The sequence below is a fragment of the Charadrius vociferus genome, unplaced genomic scaffold (assembly GCF_000708025.1).
Source record: "Charadrius vociferus isolate BGI_N301 unplaced genomic scaffold, ASM70802v2 scaffold88, whole genome shotgun sequence".
Lineage (NCBI taxonomy): Eukaryota > Metazoa > Chordata > Aves > Charadriiformes > Charadriidae > Charadrius > Charadrius vociferus.
The window spans coordinates 3,254,307-3,276,933 of record NW_009649619.1 but is presented as its reverse complement, the minus strand read 5'-3'; the positions used below and the strand labels follow the sequence as shown (position 1 = coordinate 3,276,933).

General features: G+C 36.9%; 1 protein-coding gene across 1 annotated transcript in view; it reads left to right on the top strand.

Moving 5' to 3' along the window:
• Positions 1–6,523: 6,523 nt before the first annotated feature.
• The window catches only part of KIAA0232 (KIAA0232 ortholog), a 51,957-nt gene continuing 35,853 nt past the window's right edge, over positions 6,524–22,627 (top strand). Inside the window, 2 exon segments of the mRNA XM_009890528.1 lie at positions 6,524–7,029; positions 22,332–22,469. Coding sequence (XP_009888830.1) covers positions 6,799–7,029; positions 22,332–22,469 — 369 coding nt within the window. The 5' untranslated portion in view covers positions 6,524–6,798.

Sequence of the window (22,627 nt, the reverse complement as noted above, 5' to 3'; positions counted from 1 at the left end):
TAGTTGTCAGGGAGAGGAAGGCTTGTTTGCTTTTAATACAACCATTCTGTGAAAAAAATACTACTTTTAAAAAAAATTGGTCCTTGTTAAAAAATGTGGACACTTATATCCATGTTTAAAAAAAAATAAAATTGGGAATTCTATAATCTTTCTTTTCCCTCCATGCTTGAAAAATTGTCATGCATTATCAAAGATCATAGTGGGTACAAAAAAGTTCTGAAAATGACAGCTGTTAATTGTAAACTATGTAATATACTGGCATATTTCACAGAATAATAGAGGAAACTTTGTATAAAACAGCAGTTATAATTTAGCTATTGTGTGAGAATGTATTTGGTCTAATTGTTAACACATAGCAGTAGAAAGAATGAAGTACTGGAAACACAGATGTTATCCCTTTTAGGAATGGAAGGAAGGAAAAAGGTAGGATCTGCAGCTTTCTTTAAGCGATCAACGTCTCTGTAGTAGATGTATCAGAATGTGTAAAGATTAACTTTGAGGCTTGAGAGACTTTATTTGCAGATTATACAAATAAATAACATATTAGTTTTCAACTTCTTTTAATATGTAGATCATGTAATTTTTTTTTTTCCACTGAGAGTGTAGACCCCAGCGTAGGGAATTTAAGCCAGCAGACAATTTGCTTGCTTTTTAAGTTACCTTTTTATGATCTCCAAGAAACAGTGTGTGGACCTTTAGTTTACCTGAAAGGACAATAGTAAGGGGTATGGTTTTTGCTCTTCTATTCTAATATTTTCTGTTACTTTAAGAGTTGATAGTAGGTATATCTTTAAGAAAGCTTGAAAGCTTGTTAAAGCATCAAGTCTACTTATTTTTTTTCGTTGACAAAATATGTTTGTTCAGAACCTTGCTGTGTGGATATGTAACTTTCACAGACCTCTTGGTGGTGATAAAATACAGATGAGGTTACCTTTAATTAATTCCGTGGGTTTTGTGGTTTGGCTTTGGTCACTGTTTTCCAAGATTAGAAACAACTGGGGAAAAATTGCCTACAGGAGAGCTGGGGAAGGACTTTTTACTAGGGCATGTAGTGATAGGATGAGGGGGAATGGCTATAAACTGGAAGAGGGCAGGTTTAGATTAAACATTAGGAAGAAGTTTTTCACTTTGAGGGTGGTGAGGCACTGGAACAGGTTGCCCAGAGAGGTTGTTGAGGCCCCATCCTTAGAAGTGTTCAAGGCCAGGCTGGACGTGGCCTTGGGCAACCTGGTGTAGTGGGAGGTGTCCCTGCCCATGGCAGGGGGGTTGGAACTCTATGATCTTCAAGGTCCTTTCCAACCTAAACCATTCTATGATTCTATGATTAAAAAAGGCCTTACTTTTACGCTTCTTAAAAGAACTTCTTTTTAATATGAAAGGGAATTACGGAGAAAACAAAAGCTGTTGAAGACATGGAAATGTCTTGCCTGGAATGAGCTTTTGGCCAACCTACTCTTTCTGGGGATAGTCTGATAAGAACAGTTACATATGCTAGCACTTTCTTGGTGGGCTTGCATCAAGCTTCTTGAAAAGTGATTTACTTAGACCTCTCTTTTACTGCACTCTTTGGTAATCTTAGTAGAATTTTACACTATCATGCTGTATTCCTGTAGACGTAACTGTCACAAGAAGGTATTTGTGTGGCTCTCATTGTAGTTCCAAGACATTTATTTTTTATTTATTTATTTTTAATTATTGTATGTATTTATTATGACAATACCCATATTCCATTTCGCATACAGGCAAGGCTAGAATTATTTAGTCTTCAAAAAAGGTTATTTACCATGCAAGAACAACCGTGTTGTAGGGAGCAGACCTCAAGTGTTAAATTCATCGATCCTCCTTCCTGTTTCTTGCTATAGATTATCTGAAGCTGTTGCTTTTCCATAACTAGATTTCAGGAGACTAAAACTCGTTATTGTCTTCTGCTGTCTATTTTAGGTCAAAAGAATGTTTAGTGACTATCACACTGAGTAGAATTTTGAGGAAAAAATATCTACTCTAAGATAGCGTAAATTATAAAATCCGAGTGTTTACACAATATTGTATTTTCATTCCTTTACAAGACACTTCATAAATTGGCTCTTTTGCCTGTAGTTGTTAAGCTGGTGACAGCTTATCTAACAGTCACCTTGTTAAGGACATTTATTATTATTACAAAACTGAAGGTTATTTAAAAGGAAAAATTCGACTAGGAAGTGGAGTAAGTAGAAATTCTTTTGAAAGAATTTGTCATATATTTTTGACTTTAGGAATTGTAAGTAATCAGTAGTTTTTGCAAACTATTGATAGAGATGTGTAATTTTTTATTCGGTAATTCTCATTATAAGATGTGTCCCTCCATCATATTTTATAGCTGTAAATGGAGAACTCTTTCCAACTTGGTAGTTAAAACAACTGGCCTTGCTCTAATTACTTAGGCTGTATTGTAGTCTCCCTGTTCAGAGTAGCTGTGGTCATTGTGAGGATGGAGAAAGTTACTTTTAGCAAGAGAGTGTGAAAAAGGTTAAAAAGGGATGATAACATTTTCTAACAAAATCTCTCTAAAATTACGCTTCACATCTATTAGCAGAAATGTTTGCTCTTTGGGTGACTTGTATTAATTTGATATGGAAAGCCTCTCTAGTACTGGGATGGGAAAATACTCAGTTTGTGTGAAATCTTGTTAATTCTAAAACATAATGAAAATATGTTTAAGACTTTTTGTAAAACAAAGTACTCGAGACATTTGTAAAATGAGAACTCTCAAATACTATGTCAGAATTTTGTTCAGATTTCCAGTTTTTATATCGTATATATTTTGAAACTTAAAATAACGTTAAAATAGGCAATTGAATATGATAACTCAAAAAAGCTGGACTGTAATATTCGAACATCATAGAAATTTTGTTGTTGTCTCATTTCTTAATTCCTATGATAACCTGTTTCTCTCTTGCTGTCTCCCCCCTCTCCTCCCCATCTAAATAAAGCAAGACACACTTTAACTGGTCAGCCAGAGTAAATCAGATTTTGTCAGCCTAGATCTCAAGAACTGAATTTCTCAAATGCCTCATGAAAATAAGTGTGAAGATAGAAAAGAGGGGCCACATTATCATCTCATTCAGAGAAAAGCTGAAGCATAAACTCATCCTTTAGGAGCTAAGGATCTAAACCATATGTCTAAGTAAGTTTTGATTGAAGTGACTCGGTATCCAGAAGCCCTTTGTTTGGCTATATCATAAAATGGATTGGGTTGGAAGGAACCTTTAAAGATCATCTAGTCCAACATCCCCTATTGTGGGCAGGGACATCTTCAACTAGATAAGGTTGCTCAAAGCCCTGTCCAGCCTGACCCTGAACACTTTAAATAGGTCATCCACAACTTCTCTGGACAAGCTGTTCCAGTGTTTCACCACCCTCATCGTAAAAAATTTGTTCCTTGTGTCCAATCTAAAACTACCCTCTTTCAGTTTCAAGCCATTGACCTTTGTCCTGTCACTACAGGCCCTCGTAAAAAGTCTGTCCCCATCTTTCTTATAAGCCCACTTTAATTATTGAAAGGCTGCAATATAGTATCCCTGGAGCCTTTTCTTTTCCAGGATCAACAACCCCAGCTCTCTCAACCTTTCGTCATAGGAGAATTGTTCCTTCCATCTGATGATTTTTGTAGCCCTCCTCTGGACCCACTCTAACAGGTCCATGTCTGTCTTGTACTGGGGACCCCACAGCTGGATGCAGTATTCCAGGTAGGATTTCATGAGAGCGTAGTAGAGGGGCAGAATCTCCTTCCTTGACCTGCTGGCCATGCTGCTTTTGATGCAGCCCAGGATATGATTGGCTTTTTAGGTTGCAAGCTCTGCCTCATGTCCAATTTTTCATCTACCAGTTTCCCCAAGCCTTTCTCTGCTGGGCTGCTCTCAATCCATTCATCCCCCAATCGGAATTGATACTGGGGATTGCCCTGACTCAGGTGCAGAGCCTTGCATTTGGCCTTGTTGAACTTAATGAGGTTTGCATGAACTCATTCCTTAAGCCTATCAAGGTCACTCTGGATGGCATCCCTTCCCTCAAGCAAATCAATTGCACCACTCAGCTTGGTGTCCCCTGTGAACTTGCTGAGGGTGCACTCAATCCCCCTGTCTGTCATTGATGAAGATATTAAATAGTATTAGTCCCAGTATGGACCTTAGAGGGTCACCACTCACTACTGGTTTCCACTTGGACACTGAGCCATTGACTGCAACTCTTTGGACATGGCCATCCAGACAATTCCTTATACATATAACAGTCCACAAATCAAATCCATGTCTCTCCAATTCAGAGATGTTGTGTGGGACCATGCCAAAGGCCTTGCAGAAGTCTAGGTAGGTGACATCTATAGCACTTCTATTGCCAACTGATGCAGTCGCTTTTGATTGAAGTAACTCAATTTCCAGAAGCCCATTGCTTTGCTATATTGGGTACTCAAAATCTTCAATGAAAAATGTGATCATCTTCACCAAACCCAAGCCTTCTCCATCCCACCTCTCATGACTGTTTTTTAAGGTATCTTTGCAAACTAAAGACTACTTGGAATATGTGTTTGCTGTCCCTCAGCATTCTCTGTGTGCTTTGTAAAAGTAAAGACTATGGGTAGATGGGAGACCTGCTGAATTAGAATAAATGAATTTCTTATTTGGTCACTTTGTCACTTTTTTTTTTCCTCCTGATTTTCCTTCCTGTCCAATCTTTCATAATTCCCCTTTCTAGTGGAACTTTCTGTGAACTCTGTCAAAAAGTTGTTGATTTCCTGAACATTCAGGCAGTTCTGCTCCATGTCTCCAAAAAGACAAATCAAGAGCATCAGTTTTCCCAGATCTTTGAAACATGGAGTTTGGGGGGCTGGCTGGGATTGTGGCATTGACTTAAGGAGAGTGTTCGTCACATGCTGTGATGTGGAGTATCAACAGGAGAAGGATGAAATAGATGTTTGTGTGGAATGTTGTTCTTCAACAATTAAGGAGAATATGGACTGCTTAAGAGTTTGTACTCGTGGCTCTTGGTTTTGAGTGTCTTGGTCACAATATTAGACTTTTTTCATACTTCCTGTTCTCTAATTATGTTGTGAAGGAGTATCCTCCAGGCCCTTTGCACAATGTTTCTACCTACTGTTAATTGTGCTTACTTATGAGAATCTAATACAAACATGTTACTTACAAAGATTGAGTACTCTTGCGTTACCTACTTTCTCAAAATGAACATAGCCATCAGAGAAGTCAGGCAGCTTTAGCGTAGTGTAAGTTTTGTCAACTCTGTAGCAACTGATCATAATGGATTTCTTTTTGATGATGTCACAATTTACTCAGTAAAGATCTGGAATATACAGTTGTACCTGCGTGGTGATGCAAAGAAAGGTTCTAAAAACTACCATCTCTTCTTGTGTGGATGTAGGTATCCACTGTAAAGTCACATTTCAATTTTGTTTGGCCACAAAACACATGCTGTCCACACAAAATGCTGCCCGCAGTATATGGTTTAGATAGTTGTATTAGGTGATACCTGTTTTGGGTGTGTTGGTCATCTTACAGTGGAGTTGAAAGAAAACAGTAGATTTTGCTTAGATCCTTTAGTCTTTGTTTCCTTTCAGTGAAGAGTTATCTTCTGCTAGGATTTGAGCTTTGTTTTCTCTTGCTGAGAAGCTGGAGGGGAGAGAGAAGGCCTACACAAATGCCGAATTGGCATGTGGTTGATTGGCAGACCAGTCCAAAAATGCCTCTTTTGGCCTAGCTGCTTCTGGGTTAGAGGGTAGAATGCCTACGTGTGTGGTGCTTGCACCTTCCGCCCCTTACTTACTGAGATTGATTTGGGATTGTGGGTGGTGTGAATCTTAGGATGGTTTGTCTCTTTTAGGATATGCTTTAGAGTGTAAGCTCTAAGGTCAGACTGGTGTATGCTTTCTGTAAAGACAGTTAAATGTTAATTCAGGCCCTGATAAATTATGTTCTCAATTTTTATGAGGACAGATTTTGGATGATAAAATGCATTACTGTCCTGAGGCAAGGCTAATATTACAACTACAAAAATCTCGGAAAAACCCAAGCCTGAAGATAGCAACTATTTAGTGGTAGGATTTATGAAACTCTTGGCCAGGTTAATTTCATACATTCAGTGTGTTATAAACAAGACACTTTTTTCTATTCCAGAAACGGTAATCACTGCAAAATCGTATATATTGTAGGTCTTCTAATGCTGCAAAATATACAGTCAGTCTTTATGCAAGCTAAGGTAGATATTTTTTTTTTTTAATCAAAGTGGGTTTTTTCAGCTGATTGTTGTGAAGTCTTTGATGAAAGAGTCTCTCTTCCTGCATTTAAAAGTACCTTTTCTAAAAGTCACCTTTAAACTTGGAATAATTCCTGTTACTCTTCAATATGACGCTGAATAGGTGTACTATATATGTGGATTAAGCAGTATGTAAATGACTGCTTTCTACATTTTTTTCACTGTTTAATATTATTCATGTATGGATACATATTATCACAACTTATCATCTTTTCCTCTTTATAGGTCCTGCTGGGGACTTGCATCTGGCCTCAATGTGAAATTAAGGTAGAAAAACACATCTACATATGTGTTTGCTATTAGGATTTAGTTTTTTCACTGGTCATGCCTGAAGAGTGATGTTCGTCTCTAGACGGCTAACTGCCAGGAAATATAAATGATTGTCCTAGAAGTCAAGCCTCTCTCCTATTTACTGGAGTGAAAATCACCTCCAGATATCGACGGAATATCAACTACAGAAAATGCTTCACGTTATAAGGATGCCAACCACCTAGATTCATGCGCCCTATCTGTACAGTTGTTGTGGATGGTTTGCCATCTGAAAGCTCCTCAAGCTCTTATCCAGGCCCTGTATCTGTTTCTGAAATGTCTCTGCTACATGCTTTGGGTCCAGTGCAGACCTGGCTGGGACAAGAGCTAGAGAAGTGTGGCATTGATGCCATGATTTATACTCGGTATGTCCTCAGTCTTCTGCTGCATGATAGCTATGACTACGACCTGCAGGAACAGGTATTTACATATTTTAGATGTTGTCCAGTGAAAGTGAGTTTTTGTATCAGTTATGTTTTGTGTATTATACATGGGTATGGCTCCGATGGGGAGGCGGTTGTCTTTCAGTGTGTGGGTGGAAGGGGGGTATAAACCACATGGGAATCAAATTTGATGGGTGAAATGAGATTAATGTAGTTGGTGTACTGTATGAGCAATTACATTAAAGAAAATTTTCACATTGTTACAATTGATATCAGAATTAACAACACTGCAGTGTTCTGTATCGTAAATGCAGACCTTCAGTACTTGTGATTATAAGGTTAATTTAATATTGTAACATTAGTAAACTAATGTAATTATTGTAAACTGTGTGTCAAATTGGCCTGCTTCATAGTAGTTTGTAGACTCTCCATCACTTCTCCTCATGGATTTAATCTTGTGCTATTTTCAGTAAAGAATAAAAAAAACCCCACTTTTTTTTTTTAGTATTCAAATATTTAAAATGTCTTATTGCGCATACATTATTCATCTCTTCTAAAAGAATGTTAATGCTGAATCCTGATAAAAGGTATGCAAAAGAGTTGTGGAACAGTGAGTCGCTATAAATGGCTGTAATTCAGAAAGGGCAGGGGAAGAAAAGTGAAGCTGTGTATCAGAGGCCAGTTGTATTACTGTTTCCATGTGCCTTTATTGCTATGGGTTTTATATGTCTCTAGAACGTACTTTTCAGTCCTGATTTCACCTCTTTTCTTTTTTGTTTTTAATTTCTCTGCATCATCAACCTATATCAAAATACTTTTAATAGTGGAGTTTTCTGGATATAGGAGTCAGGGAAGTTCTGGTGTTTTCAACAAGGGATGAGGATGCTGCTCATCATAGACTTCATCTTATAAGGTGGCTGTGATTACAGTGGGAAGAAAGCAAGCAAATACTTCTGGCTTATCTGGGGGCTTAATAATGAGTTCTTTTTTGTTGCTGTTGTTTTGGTTATACTTCACATATTGCTACCTAACTGCTTCAGAACTTTCATTGTTTTCTAGTTTACCTTTTTAAAAATCCAGCAAGAGCAGGGCAGGGTATTGTGGAATAGATGTAAATGTAGTTAAAGCAGAAAAAAAATTCATGTCAGATGCTGTCAGTTTCTGAACTCTTAGTGACTATTACTGTGCGTAAAAGCCTTCGTGCTTCCATTGTGCAAAACAGAAAAGTCAATGTGGAAAAGTAATTTTTGTTCAAAAGTTTATCTGGCAGCAGTGGAAGTAAATAGGAACAACCTCATGGTTAATATTAGTAATGATAATAATTAAGAAAACTACACTGTAAGCACTTTTTAGAATGTACCTTAACAGTGAACTTATTTAGCTCTTGGTCAAGCATGAATAATTGTATTTTAGAAGGGGACAGAAGAAATTTCCAAAACCTGTTTGAAAGGAGGGTGTGGGACAAGGACAGAAAGAAAGAAACCAAGTGAAACTGCACCAGAATTTGGGGAGCTTTATAGATAGTCCTGTGGCCTTGGGGAAAAATGAAGACTTGTTTTCAATCCATTTTAGAGCATAGTCATGAATGTGAAGTCACTACTGTAATAACTTGAAGTGACTGAAGTGCCAAGATCAGTTTTCTTTTTATCAGGATTTGCAAGAAGCAGGATAACTGTATTATGAAAACCTCATTCAGTTTCTCATTTCGATACCTTAACTGGGTGCATTGTGGGTTGATAGCAGAACTTTAAGGAATGTGTCTGTTCTTTTTCCAAGCTGATTATCTGAACCTAATGAGCCAAAGAGGGAAGAATACCACATGCTGACAGGGTAGCCAAAACCTGTGTTGCTGAGCGGGTGCTGTAGTACAAACGTACAGGATGTCTTCTGAACAACATCAAGATTTGAAGACGCTGGAAGTTTCTTTTCCACCTCCTCCAATTTGATCCTGCTTGTAACATACTTTTATGGCATTCGTTCCATCTACTTCAAATAACCACTTTTTCAGTTTTGAGACCTAATATCAATTTAGTTTTGGGATGATATTCTGTAATAATGATTGGATGCATAGGTTGGGAAACATACTGCTACCTAATTCCTTTCTCGAATAGCTTAATGTTTAAAGACTACAAGTACAAATTTCTTACATGGACAATTAAGGAAATCCTAAAACACATCTGCTTGTACTTTATTTATTTATATTTTACTTATTGCCTACTGGTTATTTGTATGACCTGGCATTTTAAAATTAATTCTCACTTCGTTAAGTCATTCAGAAATGAGAAAATCTGTACTCTAAAGCATATCTTTGCATATAAGCAGTTTCAGTCCAATTTCGGTGATGGGTACAACATTAAGACAAAGGGAAAAACCAGATATTATTGTTGTTTACAAACAGAAATCAGGGAAGAGTGCAGCAATTAAACTTCTAAACAAGAAATAATTTAGGAGTAAAATACTGAGAGTTGCTGAGCTCCTTTAATTCAGATTAATTCTCATGGAAGAGTTGGTTCTTGGCAGCTCAGAGATTTTTTTCTCCCATACAATTCCTTTGATTCTTTAGAAAGATGACAGAATTTCCAGGGAGAGAAGTGTTCTCAGTAGTGGGTTTATTGCAATGATTTCTCCCCAACTTAGAGGACAGCTACAAAGAGAGTGGAGGCTCTTTCTTCACAAGGAGCCACATGGAGAAGACAAGAGGCAATGGGTACAAGTTGCACTGGATGAAATTTCTTCGCAGCATTAGAGAGATTTTTTTTTTTTTTTTTTCTGAGAACAATTATTCACTGGTACAGCCTCCTCAGGAACATGATAGAGTGCCCAGTGCTGCAGGTTTTCAAGATGTGATAGGGCAGTGTGCTAGATTTCCCTCAAATGGGTGGCCCAGATGATCTTTTGAGGTCCCTTCCAACCTGGACTGTTCTATGATTCTTTGCTTCTAGAACTCTGTTTCTGTGGGGAGTAATTAGCCATCACTTCATACCCAAAATACATCAATGACTTCTGTTTTGAACAGGTTAAGAGGAATGTGTGGTCACTGAACACCCAGAATGGGATTACACACATGAACAACCCATTGCAATGTGCTTCTTATGGGGGTGGTGAAGAGGACAAATTTAGGAAGTCTTAATCTTATGGATACTGTCTAAATAGTCCTCATTAGAAATGTTGCAAACTGAAGTTAAGATGATCATTAAGATCTTTCCATCTCAGAGTGCTGATGACATCATTAGCACTGTTTCAGTTGGTTCAGAGAGCCTCCTTCCATGCTTTCTTTATAGTGTTCTGGTGTCATCAACTGTAGCAGGGAAATTGAACTCTGAAGACCTCGACTGAGGTTCTGTCAGGTAAGTACAGAAAGATTTTAAAATATAAAATGAATGAAAAAACATCCCCAGCCTTACTAGGCATATCCAGCTATCAGTGTTACTGTGTTATCAGTCACCTCTGTCTACATTTAAAATAAGTATTTCAAAAGGATATAGGAGTCTTGAATTGACTAGGTCTTCAGGGTTATTTCTGAGAATAAGCAGGATGTTTCCTTCTGGTTTGTTACTAATATATATAATACATGGTTTCTGGTCTTGATTCTGCTGCCGACTTCTGTGGCTTTGGTCACTTGACCTGTCTTCCTTCAGTATTATCTGTCTCTACATGGTGAGGTAGTTTGATATGTTTAAGGGTTTGGTGTGTGGCATTGTATTTTTTCTTTTTCTTCTTTGTTTTGAGGGTTTTTTTCTGTGTGTAAGAGTCTGGTTTTTGGCAGTCTTTTTTGTTTGGTGGTTTGTTTTTTTTTGGTTGGTTTTTATTATCACTGTTAATTCCATGCCTTGCCTAATTAAAGTGGTCTCTTGGGTATCGTTGTATGGGCGCAGGCTCAATATCTCAAAATTATAGTCGTGAGTTTTCAGAGAGTTGATAGGAGCTTTTTGCAAGTACTTGTGGGGCAGGCTGTGGAGGGAGGCACAGTACAGAAAACATAGATGAAAGTAAAACCCTAATACACTGCAACCAAATTTTACTGGAATGTTTGCAGTTTTTATTCTGACTCATTGGCTTGAACTGAAATATCTATTAAAATACTGGGAAAACTGATAAGCAGGTATGTTTTACCCAGCTGCGTTTCAAAGTAGTAGAGAGCTTGCAAGAAAGGAATCTTGTTGATGGTAAATTGCACTATGGTACCAATATCTTCCAGAGCTGCTATGGTTATACATATCTATCAAGAATTGCAGTAAAACCTCCTAAATATACCCACTTTAAATGTTTTTTTAAAAAAAATACTCAAGTACTGAAGTTAACTTATTGTTGGCATTTGTAACACAATTCTTATTCAAGCCATACTTGCTACTTTTGGAAATTAGTCTAAAAGCTTAAGATTTATACGTTCTTAATCAGTCCTTCATTCTTAATGTGCAGACTTTTTTCTTTCTTTTTTTTTTTCTGGAAACGATATTGCTGGTGGGAGGGAGGAGGCACTTTGGGATTTTTTCCCAGCATCAACTGATGGAGGAGAGACTAAAAAGACAATACAAATTGGGCTTACCCATTTTCCTTGATTACTCTGACACAGCAGCATGTTCACAGAGATAGTTTGGGTTTTTTGTGGCTGGTTAGTTTAGGTCTGTCGTATCAGAAGACAAGGACTTCAGTGGTAGATTTGCTTTATATTTTTCTAGAAACAAAGGTGTTTCTTGCTTACAAACTTTGTAGAGAACATGATTCTCAAATTGATTTACACACAAATTGGATGTCTACATGATCAAAATTACTAAAGGAATCTGTTGAACCATGTTATATAACATTGTATTTATTATTTAGGCGTGTTAAGGGTTTTTGTTTATTTTTGTTTTTTAAGATTTGAAGCATATCAATGGCCTCTGTTCAAAATGTTTGGAAACCACTGGTGTTTTCTTCTGAGGCAGATGACGTTTTAGATGCTTTTGGTCTGTTAAGGAAAACCTCATAAAATTGATATGGATTTAAAGATCGTGTGGTGCTAACTAAAGTGCAGAGTGTTTCTGTTCAGTATATATGATTTCATCATTTGCATTTTATTACTGATTTTTCTTATTTTGAAATAAAGGGTAAATTAAGGAGAAAACTCCATGAAATTATTGACAAATCTTTAACTTTTGGAGATCCACAGAATTGCTGTTGGGGGAGGTTTGAACATTGTGAGATAGCCTTTTGTCTTCAGACTAGATTGATTTTTAATCAGAATGCCTTGCTCTCAGTTTCCTAATGTTAAACTAATTAGGTGCTTTTAAGATTTCTGATTGTTATTTAAATGTTAATTAAAAGTGTATTTGTAGATACACGTGTTTGCAAAGCAGTTTGTGATACAGTAAATATTGCATTAAGATAGTATAATCTGTGTGAAGCGGAAGGCATTGCCCTAAAATATATTTTGTGTGAAACATTATTTCATTGATCTTTATTTGTACAGTGTTAAAATCAGTGTTCTGTGTTGTATCTTTCACATAATATTTGTAAGCATAGCTGTTTCCAGATATAACAAGTTCTTTAGGTTTTTTTGCTTGCAGACCGTTCTCCCTTTTGAAGGGATGGAGCCTTTATTGAAGAAAAAAAAAACCCACAAAAAACCCCCACAAAACCCAAACCCAACAGCTAGACACTCTGCAAGATAAAGGCTTTGTTTGTAAGCCTTTGGTCATGTAGCATGAAGGTCTAAATGCATTTGTTATGCATACTTTCCATATCAAGTGTCTTCTGTTGCTTTTGATCTACTTCTTTCAACTCATGTTTGGAAGCTAATGTTTTTTTTGTGACCCTCAAAAAAGTAAAAATCCTAAAAATGTTTTTTAAAAATATAATATTTTCTGAACTCTGAGAATTAAATAGCTGTTGTAAAAATCGTTTGGATTTTTCAGTTTATAAGAGGGAGGGTTTAATTCTGGAAGACTAATTATTTGTAGACTGATTTGAAATAGTTCCATTCAGGTAATCTTTTACATGGAGGAATAGAAAAAGTCTTCAGAATGATAGCTACACTTCTGCTGAGTCTCTGATCATAGTTTTTATTCTTGCTTTTTCATCATTTGCACATACATATTTAAAGTCCAGAAGGTAGTTTTCTTTTTTTTATTAGATGACAACAGCAGAGCAGTGGAAAAGAGACCACAGCCCACATATGAGAGATTTTAAGTCTTTACTCAGTGTTTTTATCTCTGTAAATGCTTTTGGCCTATCGCGCTGAACTAGGATAGGAATATCATTGCCAGCTCTTGTGATTTTGGCTAGCGTGTGCGGGTAACACGGGACGCTTTTTGCTGACAGCACTTGTGATACACCTGCTAGGTTCCAAGATCCAGTAAAATGTGGGACGTTTGTTCTGCCTGCCATCCCAGGTTAACCCAGTAGAGGGACCTGATGTTTAGATTTATACTCTAGTAATGGATATTTAGTTTTTCATATGTATATGTTAGGGGGAAGAGGATTTGTTTGGTTGTGTTTTGTTTTGAAGTGGAAAATCTCATCCATAACCTAAAGATCGGAGGAGAAATGAGGATTTGGTCTTCTGTACTACACTAAACCTGTATTAAGTGTTAATCTGGCTGGTATGCCAATTTAACAAAAGTTGACAATGCAGGTTCTAGTATAATTGCAACTGCTCTTTTATCATCCCTAAGAAATAACTGTGGGTCATTCAAACACAGTTCTTTTAAATGCATTAAAGTATGCAGAGTATAGTTCAGTTATAGTAGGGTAATGCTGTGTGAGTGCTGCACACGTGTCATTAAGTTTCAAAGTTCACCAGCAACATGTAGAAGTAAATTTCTTGAATGTGAAACCATTTTCAGTTTAGTTTGTATTTGTGTTACTGCTTATTAAGATGTGCTATATTCCTGTAGGAACAATTTTTAAAATTTTCTGACTTTAGTTTTGTAATCGTTACCCAAACTAAGTATGTAAAATTCAAGTTGTGAAAATTTGTGTATGAAGAAAAGAATAGTTAGGTAGGCAAAGGAACTGTGAGACCAAGACTTTTTCCTGTACTTTTTTATGTGATTAACTTGAAGTCCTTGGAGTATTCAAATGCATACATGCTTGCAGGTTGGGAATAAAAACATTCTCTTTCTGATATATAAACATGTAAACTGAAGAAAGACCAGATTTATCCTATTTAAGAAACAGTACTATATCCTCAAGTTAATATGCCCATAAAGCTTATTTATTAATAGAAAATAGTTTAACCTTTTTAAAAGCTCAGACAACCAAGTTTAAAAGTTCGTAGAGGAAAACTTAGCTGTGCTTCCTTCCCCCCGCCTCCCCTTTTCAGGAGTGATTAAGGGAGGACTGTGTAACTCACACTGTCATATTTAAACTTCAGAAAATAAATCTGTTGTATACAATATTAGCTTGGTGAGAAAAATGGCAGGGATGTGGATTCCTCTTCAGTTAAGCAGTGGAAGATGACTGAAATGGCATTACTGTAAAGACACGTGCCTCAGAAAACTGCCAGTTTTCCTTTCTGAACTGCTGCGTGTGCAGCCGGGTAGGGCCTCTGAATTTCGGTCTCAGAGCAGACTTGTGATTCCCCCAGCGCAGTGGGCTTTGTCCTGTGAAAGCACCTGTAGTTGGTTTGTGTGGATCACCTGCACCTATAGTTGTTTTGCAGGTGCTGAAGTTGTTTCAGTTGGATTCCTCAAGTGCTGTCAGTATAAGAGCTTCCAGCCAAAGGTCATGTAACGATTCTGACCAATGCAACTCAATTTTGTACTGGTGCAGTGTCTCTGTGGGACTTACCCTTTTTTTTTAATTTATTAATTTTTAGTTGGCATTGTACAGGTTTCAGGGCAGTTGGCTTCAGCTGATATGTTAGTGCAGAAGAAAAGCGTTTGTTCTCAAGGACTATGGTTATCTGAGAAATTTTTCTTTCAGACTGTCTTCTGCCTTTGTACCGGTGTGAGTGATCCTGTTGAAATGCTGATTCCTTTGCAAACATGTCTGTGCCAATATGTGAAACATCCATTTCAGGACATCAAACTTACTAGGCTCTGTGGTTCCTCTCTTATGTACTATCCTATGGAAGTAGGCACATGTGTGTAATATAGTTAAAATGTTATCATTAGCTCTGCTCTGAGTAATCAAAGCCATCTTTTAGTTATGGTGCGTCTCTCATAGTCATGCAAAAACAGTAACGGAATCACTTTTTTATTGTGAAGTTATGACTACTAATGTGTTCTCTCAAAGGCTTACATAATGCAAAGCAGAGATACAAGCTCAAGTGTCAGGCTGATTAGTCCTTTGAAGAGTCAGGATTTATTTGCAGCCATCTCTGTGCAGATACAATTGTACTGTTTCGGATTCTGGGGCTAGCTGGGATACCTCCTCAGTGTGCTTTGTACAGTAGACCATTGTGTGACAGTGTGCTCACCACATGTCTCCAAGCATAGGTGCGCACTGCCTATATTCTCTGAAATCAGACGATTACAGTTGTCTGTGATGCTTGCTACACAACTTTATTCCTAAGTCCAAGAGAGGAACCATAAATGCTGTGAAATAACTTCTCCAGTCATAACACGTCCCTTTCGGATATCTGGACTCTGTAGTGACAGTTTCTGTTGAGTTCTTGGCTTTGTTTTCTGCCATGTAAGTAAGATGCCCAAGTAAAATGATGACTGTATAGCTGTAGCTATAGCCTTGCTAAATTTTTTTCTTTTTTGCTTTTACTGTAATGGGAGAACTAAAGGCAGCCTGTTCAACAAACATAGGATTTCAACAGATGCAGCATTTGCATGTTCTCTCGCTCTTGGGAGTGGGTGTGATCAAATTTCTTCTGCTTGGTTTCAGCCTAGAGTAACTTCTCATTAGCGAACAACACATAGACTGCCCATTCCAGTTGGTAGGATTATAAGCAAGAGTTTATAATTGACAGAAACTCGGTTTACAGGATGTTATACTCAGATGGATTGGTTTTGATAGGTAAAGTTCTTCCCTGCATGCAAATAGTGTAATTATCAATGCCGAATGCCTTGAGGACCTTGAAGTCATAGCAGTGCCTGATGTGGTCTGATTTATTATCAGCTGTTCTGTTACAGTCCAACTACATAGGATTGTTATGTTCCAGTTAAAGCAGCTGGGAAAGAGGTGACTGCAGTAGCTAGATGGTCTAGCCTAAGATGTCTAAGATGAATTCTTTCCTGGTAATACCTGGATTTGGAGTAATTATGTAACATTAAAGAATGTTTTCCAGTCCTCTCCATTCTGTGGTAGCATGGCTTTTGACATGGAGAAAAGTTATGCTGCTCTCTGAAAGTGTACTTAATTGCTCTTTTTCTGCTAAACCTCTTGTTGCATGTCTTTTGGAGTATACAAGCTGAGCTTGTGCCACTGTTCTCATGTTTTCTCTGAATTGTCTTGCATATGTATTATCTCATTATCTTTGTCTCAGTCTGAGGCAGCCTGTGAGGAATGTCTGAGCCGATCCTAGCCCATTAGAACTTTCTCATTAATTATAATGAGATGCAATGTCTCTTAAGGTTTTTGCAAAAGCAGTTATGAAAAATTATCCCTGTGGCTCTACACAGTGGCTCTACACAATCCATGAGAGTTCTTCCTGAATCTCAGTTTAGGGGAAATATTTTTTCAGGGAAGATCGATGAAGGTATTTGTAGTCTGCTTCTTGAATAATCTTAAAGATGAAATACATGTGTAATCTGTGGCTGTCTTCCTCAAATTCTCCATTATGAGATCCTGCTAGAGTTAGTGAGCACCTATTCCATTTTGGATATAATTTATAACTATTTTCTACTATTCCCTGCCTATCCAAACACCTCAAGAGTTGATTTTTGGAGTTCTTTGAATAAGTTTTTGGAAAAGCTTTTTTGCAGTGCACAGATTCCTACCTGTCTATACAAACATTGCATTTAATTAAACATCAATGATGTAAAAGCTGTTGCTGCCAGAAGAGACCAGGACTGCTGGACTACCTGGGGTTTTATGTCAGACTATAGTCTTTGTTTTCATTTATTCACTACAAACCTTGATAGCAGTCACTGACTTCAGATACACCGATGATAGACTTTAGCAGGGAAATTTTGTGGACTGCGTGTTGATATTCAGGAATTATTTTGGCTGTGTTCGTGGAGAGAGAGAGAATGTGCATGCCTTTAGAGAATGCTGCTGCCTTGAGTTGAGACTATTCTGTCTCATTGGCAGAGTAAAGATCTGCAAATTCTGTAGTTCTTTCAAAACATTTTGGGGTTTGTTCTGTCTTGTACAATCCATGACCTCAGTGTAGCAGTTGTTTTGGGTGATCTGTCTTTTCCTGATTTTGAGCTTCTTTCTAAGGAATGACGGCATATGAATTCACCATTCACTCTGTCCATATAAGCTTTTATTCTATTTTTCCTTTTGGCCTGTCCAGTAATCTGATGATCTATTTTAATAGCATTTGAGTGTCTTTAAAAAAGTTTTGTAGCAAAGATTTATCCTACAGCTTGGTAGAGGAGTCTGCAGACTAATGCCCCAGTTTGGAACAAGCAGGTAATCTTTATGTACTTCACTGGGCAGGAACTGGCCAGCCATTTAGTACACATAAAACTCCGAACTATTCATGGCAAAAATGCCTATCAACTGTTCTGCTGAGTCTTTGGCAAATGTTTGCCCTTTTTAAAAGAAACTGTGGGTATTTTTTTTCCCTTTCCGTGGAGATAGCTCCTAATCTATTAATTGAGAATTATAAGAAGGAAAAATTGTTCACATATATTACTCAGTCTTGCAGGACTCTGCTTGCATACCTTAACAATTTTGGGAATTCTTTTTCACATTAGATGATCTTCTCTGGCTGTTTGGGCTACTTGTTTTGATGGTATTCTTTGAGTTGGATTCTTAAAGGGAGACTCTCTCAGTGTGATTATTTTGTATTTGAGAAATTATGACATTGAGTGCTTCTTATTTTTGTATTAACTTGTTACTAGAACTTCCTTGTTGAAGCAGCATGTTTTGGCTAGCCAGCAATAACTTTTACAAGAGCAAAAAATGCCAGGCTGGCAGTATGCTTGAATAGCACCTGGTTTGTGCTGAAATTAAAATGCTCAAAAATTAGGAGTTCTTTAAAATTCTCGGATTCATTCAGTATTTTCTCCTTTTCTCGAAGAGAATGAAAATTCTTGCCCTAAAGTCTCTTGTATATAATTCAGAATAGAAATGTCAACCACACAGATAATTATGGCTGTTTAGTACATTATTTGAAAACTTGCTATACGTTATATTTGTTCATCTCAGTGTGTATCTGCTTCAATCTGTAGTATATTTACGCAGGGACAATCTTAGAGAATCAGTTTACCCGAACTTACTTTAAGAAAAAAAAATCTTTTTAAAATATGTTTTTCTGCTGATTTGATTTCCCCATTTGGGGAGTTCGTTGATCAGTTTATTAAATCTGATTCCTTTCCTGTGTGTTCTGCTGATAACTCAAAATTTAAGTCTGTTTACTTTCCTGAATAGAAACTGGGACTTTGAGTCATCTAATGTTTCCGCATCAGTGAACTTGACTCCAGCTTTTATGAAGTATGGCTAGTTCCTGCAAGATTCTTGAAGTATGTTTTAACACTGATTTTCTGTTTATGTAAGCTATGAGCTTCAGAACAATTTTCTTTCAGTCTTATCACAGGGTGTCAGGTTTTTTCTCTTACTGAGAGTAGATATTTCTCTATTATTTCTATGACAAATGAAAGTAAGAAGAATCACTACCAAATTTGCTTTTCTTTTGCTTCTCCAGTTCCTTGGTAGTGTGGAGGGAAACAGTGGAATTGCTGCTTTTGTGTAGTTGAGCAAGAGAATCGATTTAGAAATCTTTCTAAAATTTGTGCCTGTATATTAATTCAGGGTTCAATTAAGCACTTCAAATACTGGATTTCCTGAGGCAGCATTAGCATAAAGAATACAGATACTTTACTAACATTTCTTTAGCCACATTTATGGTTCTTAAGTTATTCTTGTAACGAAATTTTGTACTTTCAGTGTCTTTACAATTAAAAATCTCTAATATGAAATTATCTAGTTATGTAGTAGGTAGGTACAGCAGTATTCTGAAGACCAGATGTTTAAACAGTAGTTTAGATATACAAACTTGAATTTTTCCAATGTCCAGATGGCCTCGGCTTCCTGTTGAAGCCTGTTTATTTAATATTATGTGGTTGTCCCTTAAAAATTTAATTCATGGTAGTCTGTTTTAAATATTAGAATTTTGTAAGCCAAACTTCAGTTTTTCTTCTGTGTGCACGCACACTTTTTAAATCTGTATGTTTGGGCCAGCATTGCTTTTATGAAATGTTCAGTGACCACTGAACAGAACAGTGAAAATACAGAGCTATGGTAGAGCTCTTGCATTAAAATGAGCATTATCATATGATCTCTAGTCCTGTTAGTAAACAAAGGTAAAGGAAGGCATCTAGTAGCTGAAGAGAACCGAAGTCCTTAGTGATTCTTTCCATGTGAAGTTTTACTCACCTACGTGCATATAGAATGTTTTGTTGAAGTGCTTTCTTTCCTGTTTGTCATGGACTTAATATTTTCCAGCCTAAGGGGTAAACCTACTAACAGGCTCCTTACCACTGGAGACAAAGTAAAAAAAAAATTTAAACCATTTGAAACTACTTGATTGTTTTCTTTTTTTAATCAATTTATTCATCATAAAAGCAGAATTTCACTTGGTTTGTGTGTCACACCTCAAGTTCTACAAACTCACTCTCTAGGGAATGTGACATTTTCTTGTTTCTTAGCTGTTCTTAGCTGTGATCTTTTTTTTTTCTTCTTTTTTTTGTGGTTCTGATATATTGTAACTCAAGAAGTATGTGTGAGGAATTTTTTTTCTTCACTGTTCTGTAGTGGTTTATGAGTGTGTTGTTTGATTTGTGTGCAGGAAGTGCAAAGTCCTCAATAAATTTAGGGTATATAAAATACATATATAGTGCTGATAAATATTGTTGTTTACCTGAGCATTTTAAACTTCAAAATTTTATGTGGAATGGCTGTAATCCATGGTGTTTGCTAATCTTGTAAAATCTGAGGCTAAAAAATTAGTGATTTTGTCCAGGAAAAAAAATTCAAAACCTCAAACTTTTCAACAATATTTTTCCTATAAAACTTAAAATGGGTGTGTGAAGGAAGCCCTGGCAGCCAGGTGTGCCTGAAAACCATATGTTCAGAAACAAATATTCTGTGTACTGTCTAAAGGGGTAGAAAGGAGGAGTGGATTCTACTGAAGCTCTGTCCTCAATCGCTGCACCCGACAAGATGAGCCGTGTTGTTCCCAGAGTGCACGAACAACGTGCTCACTCTGGAAGGAGGGATGAGTCTGGGATACACGCAGCTCTGTGCTGGGTGCCTGAGAGAGAATTCCATTTAGCCTCCCTTCCCCCATTTAAAAAAATCAGGTATTTGTCGCGAGGATTAAATTTTTCAAAATTGGAAGTGTCGACATTTGTAGACAAGGATAGATATCTTTCAAATTATGTGTGTGGAGAACTGAATGAAATGCTTTATAAATTTCTGTAAGCATAAATGTTCTTACTGCTCTGCTGACAGACTCCTGGCATATATGGCTGCTAAAGCTACTCTTGCAGAGGTTAGCTTTAATGTACCAGTACAAAGCAAAGCTTTGTTGGCGTGGATGAAACAAAGTACTTCAATATATAGCGTTTTGGTGACATTTTCCTAGTGCAGATGTTGCTTTAATCAACTTTCCACCTAAAAGCAGAATAAGTGAAGTTAACCCAGTGTGCATTTGCTGGTGTGCCTGGATTTTCATTTTGAGTAATGTATTGCAAGTGGGTATGTGTTTCTTCATTCGTAACTGTGCCCATGTGGATGAGCAGGACAGGCTTTGGAAGCTGGTGGGGAGTAGGGAGGTCTCATCGGTTTGTATACTTTCACGTAAATACTGGGAAGAGTTAGAGTGCTCTACAGCCTCATTGTGTATAAAGAAATGTATAAACTACAATTTCTGAAAAGACTTAGGAATTTATTTAAAAAAAAAAAAGGAGTGTAGATGTGCATAGTCTGTTGAACCTATTTTCTGATAATTTTATTTTTCTTATTTTTTTCTATTATTTCTTACTGTTAGTCCATCTAATAACAGAATGGTAGCCTGTTCAAACTTCTTGCTTTAAATGAACCACTGGCATTTTGTACAAGTATAAGGAAAAACAGAATGACTGGTAGCTTTTTGTTCTTTCAGAGCTAAATCCATTTGTCCAGTTTTGGTGATCAAATAAGACTTTAAGAAATAAATTCAACAAATTGCTCTACTATTTCCTGAAGGACTCAGTCATATAAAATCGTGAATGGCAGCCATTTCAATGGCTGCTTCTGAAGGTGACTGGTCCCTCTCCACCCCCTTTTTTCCCCTTTTTAGTCTGTGATTATTCTGTGATTTTCCTTTCCTATTCTGTGATTGCATAGAGACAGGTAGGTTCACTGACAACTTGGTTTTACGTCATTTTGAAGCCATGGGGAGTTGTGAGTTGCCTCTCAGAAGAAGATGATTTAAACCGGCATATATTAAAAAATGTTAAAGATTATTTCTGTGGTAGCCAAAATATTTCTTTAATGAGGTGAGCACAGGAAATCACATGTATTTGTGTGAATGGACAGTGAAGAATAAGAAAGTCTGATAATAAATTTTCAGAATTCTGAAAAGCAATATAAAACAGATGCTACGTATCTTCAGATGATTACATGTAATGCAATAGCATTCTTCTTTGATTTTTATTGTTCTTAATTAAATATTCTTCCATGTATGGGAAGCCAGTTCCCCCCCTTCTGCCAGCAGTGTCTAATTTAAGCTGAAACTAGTTGAGATTCATTTTAAGATAGGCACTGCTATCTCTAGTCATAATGATGTTAATTGTGAGACTGAGTTGAAGGCTTTGGGATCTACTGTTGCATTTTCTTCTTTTGGCTTGTTTAACTTTCTCTTAAGTTTGATCCTAACTCTGAACTACTTGCTTTTCATCATTATTTCACAGATCAGTGAAACTCTCTAACATATTTTGTGTAAATTACAATAATGCCTTCCACCATAAGCTGGCCATAAAATTATCTTTATGGATATGCTTTGCAATTGGAAAATACTGCAGTGAAGTGTGAGTAGCCTCCATAACCTGTGAAAAATATATGTCCTTTTCTGAATAGTAAGTGCAAGTTTTCTGTAACCAAACTGATCTTTAATGTGGCAAAAAGTAGTTTTTAGTAGATAGGATGAGGTTGTTTTTATTTTGAACAGAGTGTTATTTGTAGTCCTGTTCTGCTCTAGTACTGAGATATTAATGTATTTTAAATAATGTGTTTTTTTTATTTCAATTTTAGGAGAATGACATCTTCCTGGGCTGGGAAAAGGGAGCTTACAAGAAATGGGGAAAGAGTAAGAAAAAGTGCTCTGATCTAACACTAGAGGAAATGAAAAAACAGGCTGCTGTCCAGTGTCTTCGCTCTGCTTCTGATGAAGTAAGTTTGGACTATAGATTCTTAAGACTTTATGCCTTTCTTTGTGTTAGATATATTTAGCTTGTGATGCTTGTTTTTTAATTCTTAAAATGCAAGTGCTGCAAGAGTTCTCTGAGAGTTCTGTATTTTTCTTTAGGAAATTATGAAATCTGTGTATG